Source organism: Engystomops pustulosus, chromosome 3 (genome assembly GCF_040894005.1).
Source record: "Engystomops pustulosus chromosome 3, aEngPut4.maternal, whole genome shotgun sequence".
Lineage (NCBI taxonomy): Eukaryota > Metazoa > Chordata > Amphibia > Anura > Leptodactylidae > Engystomops > Engystomops pustulosus.
The window spans coordinates 193,986,995-194,000,210 of record NC_092413.1 but is presented as its reverse complement, the minus strand read 5'-3'; the positions used below and the strand labels follow the sequence as shown (position 1 = coordinate 194,000,210).

Here is a 13,216-nt window from a genome sequence, read left to right as displayed (position 1 = left end):
CGGCACTCACCTGTATTGCCGGGTGTGGTGTGGTGCGGGACAGGACGAAGCGCTGCCCCCGTAGAGGAGCGGGGGTCGCAAGTAAGTACAAGCCTCAGCCTGTCACCCACAGTATAGCCCCCTGCGAAGCTGTGTGCCGCTCGCTGCATGATCCATAGCACCCAGCTTTCCTGGGCATAGATGTATCAGCAATACATCTACATTGTAACTGGGGGGTTGGTGCTGGGTAAATATGGACAATAATCCCCAACCCCCTAGGGGCTTCGTCCCCATTTGTGTTTTGGCTTCTGTTCTTTTTTTTTTTTTAAATGGATTGTAATTTAATCAGATGTCCAAAAAGTATCCATTTTTTAAACAGTTACCTTTAACAAATCTGCTTAAAGGGGTTGTCCGACTATTTGAAAAATTCTGCAGGTGGGTTGGGGAGGGTTTTTTTACAAAAAAAAAAAAACCCTTTACTTACGGGTGGTGTTCCTGGTGCCGGAGCCGTGTCTGTGTTTTTTTTCTTCTTTTTACAGGGGCACAGCCCCTCCGCTCCGGTCACATCCCGTTTCCTGTCCTTGCGCCTGATATAAAAACGGTTATTCCCGGTGGTGATCCCTGTAACAGAAAATAGCGCCCTAATCTCCAAATCCCCACCTATCTTGTCATTTCTCAACTTATAGAAATTGAAATAAAAGGTGATCGTACAGTCCCACAAATGGTATCAATGTAAACGTCAGCGCATGCCACAAAACGCCATAATCCATGGTCTGGTGCGGCGCTGTGTTTGGAAGAAAGCAGCCATGTTTTTTTATCTCCAGACAACACCTTTTAGCCATTGAGTTATTTAGTATTTTTGGCATTTTACAACTAAATGCTCTGGACTTCTCCAAGTCATAAGTGTATAATGGGTTCTCCACACTAGTAGTGATGTGATTGGACGGGTGCTGAGTGACAGTATGTCATGGTATAGCCGTGGTGTGGATCAGGCTTCTAGTTTTCCGTACCTGAATGACCAGGAGTTCTAGCTGACCTGTCAGATGTTATCTGGACTTGTCAATCATCCCCGAGGGGCTCCATGTATCTGCGCTGAAATGAATATTCTGGCTCATAGTGAGGAGTCATCCTGCAACAACCTTCAGCGGACACTGTGGAAATTCCGATTCCAGCTTTTCCATCTTTCTTGGCTAATAATGTGTGTATATATTACGGTATATTATATTACATATAGCCAAAAACAAGCTGGATAAGAACCATTGTAGAAATAATTAGCCTTATTGTTGTACAGTTAAGGGCGATGTCCTACAGATCTGCTTTTGGTCTAAAACCACAAGTAGAAGCAAAGGGACCCCCCAATTATCCATGGTTCTACCTGTACACATGGATCTGGACTATGCGTTCACAATTGCTGACAGAAGTGAGCAGATGATGCTAGGATGTGGTTCCCTATCGGCATGTGGCAAAGGTCCGGCCTAGGTCCGAGCTGGCAGCCTTTAGGCACAGTAGTAGACAAGTGATATGTCAGATAGGAAATATTTGGTTGGAGGACAAAGCAAGTGGAGAGAAGACTTTAGTGGTCAAATAGAACTTGAAGGAATTAACTATTCAACCACAGGATGTTATAGAATTCCCTCTCACAGAGTTTACGTATACAAATAAGTTCCGTATACAAATAAAATCTCCTCCAAGTCATAAGCAAATGAGGTAAGAGTCAAGTTATTGCCTGAAATGAGGCACTTTTAGAGGCTGCGGGGGGAGTGTAACTTCAGGGGCCTCTGTCTTTGGTTCTGTAGTACCTAGAAACATGGCTTGTGTGTCATATTAAAGATTAAGATTTTATCTTTAAGATAACATCAAGCTTGTGGTCTTCAAGACTGGGACAGCAGATCAATATTGTTATGTAACATTCCTTTAAATGGGTTGTCTGGGATTAAAAAAAAAGAGCTGTTCACCTGCCACAGTGTGTAGCAGACATAACTCTGCTCGGGACAGGACTGAAAGCCTCAGTAAAGCAGTGGCCCAGCAGTGACATACGCCGGTGTTACAGGAGCACAGGAGGAGGTATGTAAAAAATGTTTGTTTTAATTCCCCACCACCACCTTCCCAAGCCATATATAGCATTTTCTAAAATCCCGGACAACCCGTTTGAGTACCAGTGATCAAAAGGAGCAATGGATAACCAAGTTAAGGTAGCAGCAATAAAACTGTGTTCATGATTATGACATGCAGGAAGGACCAGACTGAAGGAAAACACCGCTCATAGAACCTCTAAGATTAATAAGAATAATAAAAATGCCTATTATACACTGACTACGCAGGGGTTTTGTGTAGTCTGTTACCATGGAGATACATTGCTCTGTACTCCCTGCTGTAGACAACATTCCAAGTATCTCTTGTGATACTCCTGAAAATGATTCCATCCATATAAAAATTGGAGACCACTAAATTGCCAGTTACATTGTATAACTGATTTGCATATTATTTGTAGATAGTCAGGAAATCATGTGAAGAGAAACCAGTTCACCTTGTCTGACCAAACCCTGGAGTATGTTAAGAATGCACTTCACCTATAGGACTATACTGAGGTAGTAAAACTCTTCTCCCTAGGAGTATCCAAGATTGTAAAAATTGATAAACTGTCCTTATTGTGGACAGAATTTTTGGACTCCTGGTCCTGATGTGTAAGGGTCACGTTGTACAGGAAAGCAGGATTTCCAGTATAAAGCAGTGAATACGATACAATGCAGTGTTATATCATGCACATCACCCCCCATGACCTGGTTTTGTCTTATTAAAAGCCTGCAATTAATAAGTGACTCCCTAAGATGCGTGTCTCCATGTTCTGCTGTGTGACCGTGGGTGCGGGAGCAGCAGCGGATCACAAGCTGACACCATAGTAATTTTGATTTTCCTAGTTGCCCATTGTATTGTCACAGTTGTTACAGAAGTACAACCAGCAGACCATGTGAGAGCGTTCTGGGGGATTTCTAAAAATACGAAGTTGTAATTAAGAAATGTAAATAGACATTCTTTCATAAACTTTTTGATAGATGCTCTAAAATGTTGCTGATGCAGAGTTGTGCAGAAGTGCACACACTTGCAAAGTTACATGTATTGATAAAGGGGTTGTAGCAAGTTAAATTTTTTCCCCTATCCATAAGATGGATAAAAAAAAGGGGGTCCGATGTTGTTCCAATCTGACCAGTATGGCGCTCGGCAGTCTTCGTCGGCTCCATAAAGCCCCGCTCATCTCGGGAGGGATGGGGGAGTTTGGGGTGGCGTGGGGTCTGACTGGGGTTCATCGCTCCCACCCCCCCTTCTGTTGATCACTGAGACCCTCACTGATCCGCAAGTTAGACCCCATCCCTGCCAAGGATGTACTTTATCAGATACATCTTAATAGGAAAGGACCTATATGGCCAATGATGTATCTGATATGTCCTAACTTCTAGGAACCATGGGGCGCATTTAGTAAGAGTAGTTCAAACTGCACTAAATGCAATGTGCCTGTGTATAGTGCAGGGGGCGCCAGATTCAGGATTTTTGGTGCCCGTTCTTCATGAATCTGGCGCCCCCTGCAATGCCCCAACAGAGTTCACCAATTTTTTTGTGGTGCACCTTTAACATAGGGCGTGCGACAGACTTTGCATGATAAATCTGGCGCACAGTCCAACTAATTTTTGTCGCATGATGCCTAGTGCAGCAGCGCCACAAAAGGGTCACGTGCGACACATTGGTGCAGACACTTTTTAAATATCTGTACAAGCAGGTTGCACCTAAAAGAACGTGAAATGTCTGACAGGAAACTTATGTGCCCCCATAACTTCGGACTGGTGGCTCCTAGAAGCGAATCGCAAACATAAAGCACAATCCCGGTATTGTATAAAAGAGGGGACTCTTCTTATTCAGAATTCTTATTCTGGGTGCCACTGTGCTGAAGTGTGACCTTATATGTTCTGTTCATTCAACCCTCTCCTACCCAGAACAATCAGAGTGAACAGTTGCTGATGGATGTTTACCTAAGTTAGATCAAGTTAGCTTTGTGTATGCAGAGCTGTGTCCCTAGTCCCATGGGAGTGTCCCACTCCTAACTGGCCACTCCCATGGGACTAAGGACACTGCTCTGCATACACAAAGCCAACTTGATCTAACTTATCTTTTTTCCGGAAAAAGCCACTTTTACTTTAAAACCTCTTTGGTAATGTGTACACTATTCCCTATGGGGACATGGGTTTTAATTTCTGATGCAAAGATTACAAATTTTTAAAAATCATTAAAACTTTTGCTTCTCAGGATGACTTTTGTCATTTTTATAATCAAACCTCCGGCTATCGGTAGATAGAGTTCGGAGATCATGGAGCCAGCAAAATGTACGTTAGTCACCATGCAAATTGCCCGTGTTGACGCACTTGTCTTATAAACCTCCAAATGAAATGGTTAGTCAATTTTTCGCTGATAGACCCGTCTGCTGACTCACTCATCCTCAATACCATCGTCTCATCAGCAACCAATCCTGGAAATGAAAGATGTTCCCAGCAGAGTAGTCACTAATCATTGCATGCGGAACCTATCAATTCAGCAAATCCTCTAGACAGAAATTATTCGTCTATTGCTCGCTATTTTGTCCCTTTCCTGAGCTTCACATGAATATCTAATGCACAATTATGGATGTTTAGGTGACTTTATTAAATCCTGCTCACGGCAGATGTACCTTATCAAAGGAAAACGCCAACCAGATAGTAAGTATGAGGCATCCAGTTGGTAACCTTCAAGTGTTAAAGTGTCTATTGGATATTCGAGAGCGGCTCTCGTGTTCAATTGTTTTCTAAAATTGGTCAGAACTTGCTAAATTGAGTACCGTAAGTCTTTCATGTACTTCATTCAAGTTTTCCGCTTCCAGGTCAAAGTTCCAGTCCACCAGCTGGTTTTACATGACTGAAGTAAGGTTGCCCGATGGAGCTGGGTATTTTGAGAGCCTTCCAAAATAGGGGTGGTCTTCCAAAAATAGAAGATTGTGTGCTAGCACTGCCTGGGAATATAGAAGTTTTATAAAAGACTTAGTTTTATTATTTTTTTTCCCCATAAATAAATGACACAGCAACTTTGTACCAGAAAAATGGATCCTTCACTTATCAGAGCCTCTTCTTCTTGCCCCCTTACAGTGATTGCTTACTGGTACAGAGGTTCTGTGAGGGCAATTGGGGACACTAAACCACCCACAGGTCCTTATGGGCCATTAGGCTACATTCACACGGACATATGAAAACGGGTTTTTTTTACGGATTACATACGCCACATTCATTTTAGTGGACAATACGACCAACCATTTATATTGCCATTTTTGACACTGGAGTGTACCGTACCGTATACTGGCCGTATAAAAATATTAAGCATGTACTATTTTCTCCCGTGTTTCAGTTCCGTATGCCCTAGAAGTCTATGGGGGCGTATAAAATACGGGGTACATACGTGCTGCATACGGATGAAAAACGTCACGTTTATACGGGCACATGCAGCCCGTAAATAGGGGACTGGAGAAATCATACGGTCGTGTGAATGTAGCCTTAGTGACAGAAACTACTGGACTTGTACAATCAATAAATGGTGATATAAATGGTTTATACAGAAGAATTGTGGAAAATTAAAGGGGTTTTCCCACGAACACAAGTTATGCCTTATCCACAGGATAGGCCCTAACTTGCTGATCTTGGGGGTCTCAGTGATGATACCCCCACAGATCACGAAAATGAGGGGTCCGATGGGGTCTCTTGAACCTGCATCGGACCCCTTGTTGCTCCGTCACAGTAATGGAGCAGATGGCCGCGCATGACAGTTCTGCTCCATTAATCTCTATGGAGCTGACGGAGATCAGTGAGCGCAGTGCTCTGCAATTTCTGTCAGTTCTATAGAGATTAATGGAGCAGTACAGTCATGCGCAGCCGTCTGCTCCATTACTGTGACGGAGCCTAACTTGTGTTTGTGGGAAAAGCCCTTTGACAATTTCTTGAAAACAGATGTAATACAAGTTTGCAAACTGTTTGCAACTGTTTATTTTCTAATGATGTCCTCACTATGTGTCAAACAAAAAAACCAAAGGCCATTGTCATGTACCAAATAGATGTAGAACAAAATAAAATCAAAGAGTTTTATTGGTATGCATTAAGAACACTTAAAAAATGCCACACCCCAGTGTGCTCCTAAATCCCACCGTGAGGGTAACACACTGTGATCTCCTCACCTATACTAATCAATGTAGCAGCATGGACAAAGTGCAGGTAAAGTGCCAAAGTAAATTCAGCAATAATAAAGGATCAAAAAAATCACATGAAATCAGCAAAAAAGCAACAATAAATATGAAATATCACCATAGTCCATGTATGCGTGAGAGGAAAAGCATGTTTTTAATGCATACCAATAAAACTCTTTGATTTTATTTTGTTCTACATCTATTTGGTACTGGTCTTTGTTTTTTTTGTTTGACATATGTATATTCCAGTGTATCTACCTCACATATATGATGATCAATAAGAGGCTATCATTGGTTATAGATGTCCTCACTATGTATCACGTGCTAAAATCCGTAATTGCTTGTGCTTTCCATGTAAGATGAAAATCTGCTACGAGAACATTGTGAATTATTCGCTCAGTCACATGTGAATTTACTTTTTAGTAGAGGAAAGACATTCTGCTAAGTTGTCCTAATATCTTATTGGTGCATATCAAAATAATGAATGGGTTTATTTCAGCAACTGAATGTATGCAGGAACATACACCACTTCCACTGTGCTAAATCATTGTGTATTATGTTCCCAGTGAATAACCCAATCCCTTCCAACCTGAAGTCCGAAGCCAAAAAAGCTGCAAAAATTCTGCGAGAATTCACTGAAATCAGTTCTAGAACTGGACCTGATAAAATTATTCCAGGTATGAGCTGTGCTTTATTTCTTCTAAGAACAACTTTTTTTTTCATGGAGATCCAAAGGTTATGGACAAAAAGCTTCACATACAGAGAATGAGTGCATCATCTTATTATTCCTGGTCTAATTTCCAATCCAAGTACAAGTTCCAATGGTACCAGTGTTGTTGGGCCTTTATTGAATAAATTCTGTAATACAGGCAGTCCCCGGGTTACATACAAGATAGGGTCTGTGGGGCATATTTATCAAGCAATCTGAAAGTCAGAATATTTCCAGTTGCCCATGGCAACCAATCACAGCTCCCCTTTAAAATACTCATGAGCACTGGTAAAATGATAGCTGTGATTGGTTGCCATGGGCAACTGGAAATATTCTGACTTTCAGACTGCTTGATAAATATGCCCCTGTAGGTTGAATTTGGATGGAAGTCGGAACTGTATATTTTATCATTGTAATCCCAGCCAGAACTTTTTTGGTCTCTGTGACAATTGGATTTTATAAATGTTGGGTTGTCATAAGAACCAGGATTAACAATAAAGCTTCATTACAGACACCTGTGATAACTGTTACAGCTGATTATTGTAGCCTAGAACTATAGTACAGTAAATTACCAATTACCAATTACCGTTTGTAACTAGGGGTCGTATGTAAGTTGAGTGTTCTTAAGTAGGGGACCATAGGGCAGCAGTTTTTTATACAACACTGATCCAGACCCCAGGAATTATAGTCATCAATGATGCTAGGAGTCCCTGACTCTCTTCAGGACTACTGCCCCCTAATTAAAACATTATTACCCCCTAAAGAAATATGAGACCTAAGACCCCTACATCATTTATGAATATCATGTTGGGAATTCAGGTCCTGTGGCACTTTTTTATGCTGAAAATATGCTTCTGGTATGGCTCATGTTTGACACCCTAAACACGCTGTCTGAAGGGCTTCCAAATGATGGCAGATTCTAGATTTCTGTTGATTTTACTAACATAAGTAACACCCCGTAGCACCCTTCTTATTTAAAAAAAGAGGACAAATAAAGCCTTGTATGAAATAGCCTGAAAGGTCCTGTGAAGTATCTGATTTCATCTTAACATTTGTTGAACTTCAACTCAAGCCTGGATTTTGGTTGAGGCCAGGAGTGCAGTGGAGGAGGACACCAAGAGCAGACTCTGAGATCAGCCTATTAGACTATTGACCTCCACTTGTGAAGGGAACCAATGACCCAGTCCTACTCCTTAACCAGATCACCCAGTTTGAGATTGGGTTTCGCAAGCCCAACCTAGTTTTCGGACACGATCATGCCAAAGTTAGTCTTTACTGTCCGAAAAAAAACTCGACAATCGATTGGGATGTACCGCGGAGTCTTTGGGTTCTGAGATTACAGCAGATTTTGCCTTCCAAAAGGCAAATCTGTGATGAAAACCTACATAGACTGAGAATAAAAACATGCTTTAAATTAAAAAGAAAAAACAATCCTCTTTGAAACACCCTTGTTATGGTTTGCTCCACCCTTCTTATTGGTTCAATGTCCAATTTTTGAAAATCTATGAAAAACAACACCCTATGACTTTTTTTACATTTATTTTGCAGCTCATGTCATTGCCAAAGCACAAGGGCTTGCAATTTTATCTGTTATCAAAGCGGGCTTCTTGGTGACTGCCCGAGGAGGAAGTGGCATAGTAGTGGCCCGCCTTCCGGGCGGAAGTAAGTATTTCGCTGTTGATGAAGGTTTATCTTGTACAATTTAAGACATTATGTAAGATAGTAATGGCAAAGAACCACAATGACTTATTTCAGAAATGTATAGAGGAGGTGATATTAGTAGACTTTGTGATATAATTCTTTAAGTAAAGCAATTTTTCTGTGCCATACCTGCACCCGAACTTCAGTCCGAAGTTTGAGCCCAAGTACGGGTCAACAACCCCCCGCCCCATCCAATAATGCCCACGACGGTGATTATCTCTTTAAACACCACCGTCGGTAGCATTTTAATCAATGTGGCATTTGTGTGCTGCCAAAAACATAGGCAGCACGTGCACGCCAACGTTTTGGAAGGGGTTGTCTCTTCTCCAAAATGGCAGCGCCCACGCACTGCTGCAGAACGCATGGTCAGTGCCACTCCATAGCAGAGAATTTGCACCATGCATGGATCTAAAATACTGTTCTATAGTCTTATTTTTGCAAATTCTCAACAAAAAGATGAGATGTGTCCTATAAGATTAAAGGGGTAAATTGTTCCTCATACCATGGTCGCTGCGGAGAGCCACTACTCTAGAGTGCGTAATGTGAATCAGCTGCACGTTGGGGGTGATGAGACCCCTTGTTTTGTCATTAATAAACTAGAACGAGAAACCTCTTTTAAGCACACTTTAGGGGAGATTTATCAGACGTGTCTGAGGTAAAACTGTTTTAGTTGTCCATAGAAACGAATCAGGACTTTGATATAATTTTACACAGTGGTGGGAAAATGAAAGATGTGCTCTGATTGGTTGCCATGGACAACTAGAACAGTTTTACCTCAGACACTTCTGATAAATGTTTCACAAAATTTGTTTCAGTTCTTTTCATTTTTGGCTTAACATTGATGAAAAGAAAACTTTATTGGGAAATTCTTTCTGTTCACCTGAGGGGCTTGATAAAGAGGATTTTGTACAGAGTTATGAGCAAGAGAGAAAGTTTTATGGTCTGAGTATCAACAGGGATTGCGTATTTTATTATTCCATTATTTGTAAATTTGTGGTTTTTCCTTTCCCAGGATGGTCGGCTCCATCTGCCATCGGGATAGCGGGACTCGGCGGTGGATTTGAAATTGGGATTGAAGTACGTGTTGAGGGTGACATCCGATATCTGTTAAAATGTGTTAAGTTTTCCTTCTTCCACATGCGGCTTTGTTCATATGTGCAACCTGGTTATGTTTCTTATGAAGCACCAGGACCAAAACTTGACAGACCTTGGGTTGTGACATTATCAAAACATATCTTTTATCCTATAGGGGATAATTGTCATATTGCTTGTGTGTGGTCCATGTACGAGTGATAGACCTGTGTGACATTACATGGCCATAGACCAGTGTTCATCTACAGGAAGTATAGAAGCTTCCTATAGATATAGAATGACAAGCAGAGATCTAGAAAGCTGAGAGGAGTTGATACAGAAAGTATATTGAAAAATGTAATAACTTTTCATTACACAAACCATATTATTATTTGCTGTAATGTGCTTAAAGTGGACAACCCCTTTAAAGAGGACCTGTCGCCCAATATAAAGTGTGCTGAAAAACTCAAACTCTGATGATACTCGAGTCAAGATAAAAAAATAAAGTCAAAACTCACCTTTCCGGCGCCCCCAGCAGGTCTTCTGTCGAGAGCGGCAGGTCCGTGCGCAGCGGGCACACAGCTATGATGTCAGCCACTGCAGATATCATAGTGTGTCCCGGGCGTGCTGCGTTCACGTACCCGTCGGTGACCTGGAGCTGAAGCAAGAAGAGGACCTGCCAGGGGTGGTGAATACTTAGTTTATTATTTTTTGTGCATGGCAAACTGGGGGCTGGCTAGCTATATACCACAGGGGGCTGGCTGGCTATGTACCACAGGGGGCTGGCTGGCTATGTACCACAGGGGGCTGGTTGGCTATGTACCACAGGGGGCTGGTTGGCTATGTACCACAGGTGGGTGGCTGGCTATGTACCACAGGGTGGTGGCTGGCTGGCTATATACCACAGGGTGGTGGCTGGCTGGCTATATACCACAGGGTGGTGGCTGGCTGGCTATATACCACAGGGGGGTGGCTGGCTGGCTATATACCACAGGGGGGTAACTGGCTGGCTATATACCACAGGGGGGTGGCTGGCTGGCTATATACCACAGGGGGGTGGCTGGCTGGCTATATACCACAGGGGGGTGGCTGGCTGGCTATATACCACAGGGGGGGGTGGCTGGCTATATACCACAGGGGGGTGGCTGGCTGGCTATATACCACAGGGGGGTGGCTGGCTGGCTATATACCACAGGGGGGTGGCTGGCTGGCTATATACCACAGGGGGGTGGCTGGCTGGCTATATACCACAGGGGGGTGGCTGGCTGGCTATATACCACAGGGGGGTGGCTGGCTGGCAATATACCACAGGGGGGTTGCTGGCTGGCTATATACCACGGGGGATGGCTGGTTTTTTATATACCACGGGGGATGGCTGGCTTTCTATAAACCACGGGGGATGGCTGGCTTTCTATAAACCACGGGGGATGGCTGGCTTTCTATAAACCACGGGGGATGGCTGGCTTTATATATACCACGGGGGATGGCTGGCTATATACTACAGGGGACTGGCTGGCTATGTACCACAGGGGGCTGGCTGACTGGCTATATACCACAGGGGGCTGGCTGACTGGCTATATACCACAGGGGGCTGGCTGGTTGGCTGGCTATATACCACAGGGGGCTGGATGGTTGGTTGGTTGGCTATATACCACAGGGGGCTGGATGGTTGGTTGGTTGGCTATATACCACAGGGGGCTGGTTGGCTATACACCACAGGGGGCTGGCTGACTGGCTAAACACTACAGGGGCTGGATGGTTGGCTGGCTATATACCACAGGGGGCTGGATGGTTGGCTGGCTATATACCACAGGGGGCTGGATGGTTGGCTGGCTATATACCACAGGGGGCTGGATGGCTGGCTATATACCACAGGGGGCTGGATGGCTGGCTATATACCACAGGGGGCTGGATGGCTGGCTATATACCACAGGGGGCTGGATGGCTGGCTATATACCACAGGGGGCTGGATGGCTGGCTGGCTATATACCACATTGGGCTGGCTGGCTGGCTATATACCACATTGGGCTGGATGGCTGGCTGGCTATATACCTCATTGGGCTGGATGGCTGGCTGGCTATATACCACATTGGGCTGGATGGCTGGCTAGCTATATACCACAGGGGGCTGGCTGGCTATGTACCACAGGGGGCTGGCTGGCTATGTACCACAGGGGGCTTGCTGGCTATGTACCACAGGGGGCTGGTTGGCTATGTACCACAGGGTGGTGGCTGGCTGGCTATATACCACAGGGTGGTGGCTGGCTGGCTATATACCACAGGGTGGTGGCTGGCTGGCTATATACCACAGGGGGGTGGCTGGCTGGCTATATACCACATGGGGGTAGCTGGCTGGCTATATCCCACAGGGGGGTGGCTGGCTCTATACCACAGGGGGGTGGCTGGCTGGCTCTATACCACAGGGGGGTGGCTGGCTGGCTATATACCACATTGGGCTGGATGGCTGGCTGGCTATATACCTCATTGGGCTGGATGGCTGGCTGGCTATATACCACATTGGGCTGGATGGCTGGCTAGCTATATACCACAGGGGGCTGGCTGGCTATGTACCACAGGGGGCTGGTTGGCTATGTACCACAGGGGGCTGGTTGGCTATGTACCACAGGTGGGTGGCTGGCTATGTACCACAGGGTGGTGGATGGCTGGCTATATACCAGAGGGTGGTGGCTGGCTGGCTATATACCACAGGGTGGTGGCTGGCTGGCTATATACCACATGGGGGTAGCTGGCTGGCTATATCCCACAGGGGGGTGGCTGGCTCTATACCACAGGGGGGTGGCTGGCTGGCTCTTTACCACAGGGGGGTGGCTGGCTGGCTATATACCACAGGGGGGGTGACTGGCTATATACCACAGGGGGGTGGCTGGCTGGCTATATACCACAGGGGGGTGGCTGGCTGGCTATATACCACAGGGGGGTGGCTGGCTGGCAATATACCACAGGGGGGTGGCTGGCTGGCAATATACCACAGGGGGGTTGCTGGCTGGCTATATACCACGGGGGATGGCTGGTTTTTTATATACCACGGGGGATGGCTGGTTTTTTATATACCACGGGGGATGGCTGGCTTTCTATAAACCACGGGGGATGGCTGGCTTTCTATAAACCACGGGGGATGGCTGGCTTTATATATACCACGGGGGATGGCTGGCTATATACTACAGGGGACTGGCTGGCTATATACCACAGGGGGCTGGCTGACTGGCTATATACCACAGGGGGCTGGCTGACTGGCTATATACCACAGGGGGCTGGCTGACTGGCTATATACCACAGGGGGCTGGCTGACTGGCTGGCTATATACCACAGGGGGCTGGATGGTTGGCTGGCTATATACCACAGGGGGCTGGATGGTTGGTTGGTTGGTTGGCTATATACCACAGGGGGCTGGTTGGCTATACACCACAGGGGGCTGGCTGACTGGCTAAACACTACAGGGGCTGGATGGTTGGCTGGCTATATACCACAGGGGGCTGGATGGTTGGC

The 13,216-nt window shown here is 45.1% G+C and overlaps 1 protein-coding gene across 2 annotated transcripts in view; it reads left to right on the top strand.

Annotated features, from left to right (window-relative positions):
• The first annotated feature begins 7 nt into the window (after nucleotides 1-7).
• SH3YL1 (SH3 and SYLF domain containing 1) overlaps nucleotides 8-13,216 on the top strand; it is a 48,781-nt gene continuing 35,572 nt past the window's right edge. For both annotated transcript variants that reach the window (XM_072143477.1, XM_072143476.1), the window contains exons 1-4: nucleotides 8-81; nucleotides 6,796-6,906; nucleotides 8,487-8,600; nucleotides 9,652-9,716. In XM_072143477.1, coding sequence (XP_071999578.1) covers nucleotide 81; nucleotides 6,796-6,906; nucleotides 8,487-8,600; nucleotides 9,652-9,716 — 291 coding nt within the window. In that variant the 5' untranslated portion in view covers nucleotides 8-80. The remainder of the gene's footprint in view (nucleotides 82-6,795; nucleotides 6,907-8,486; nucleotides 8,601-9,651; nucleotides 9,717-13,216) is intronic.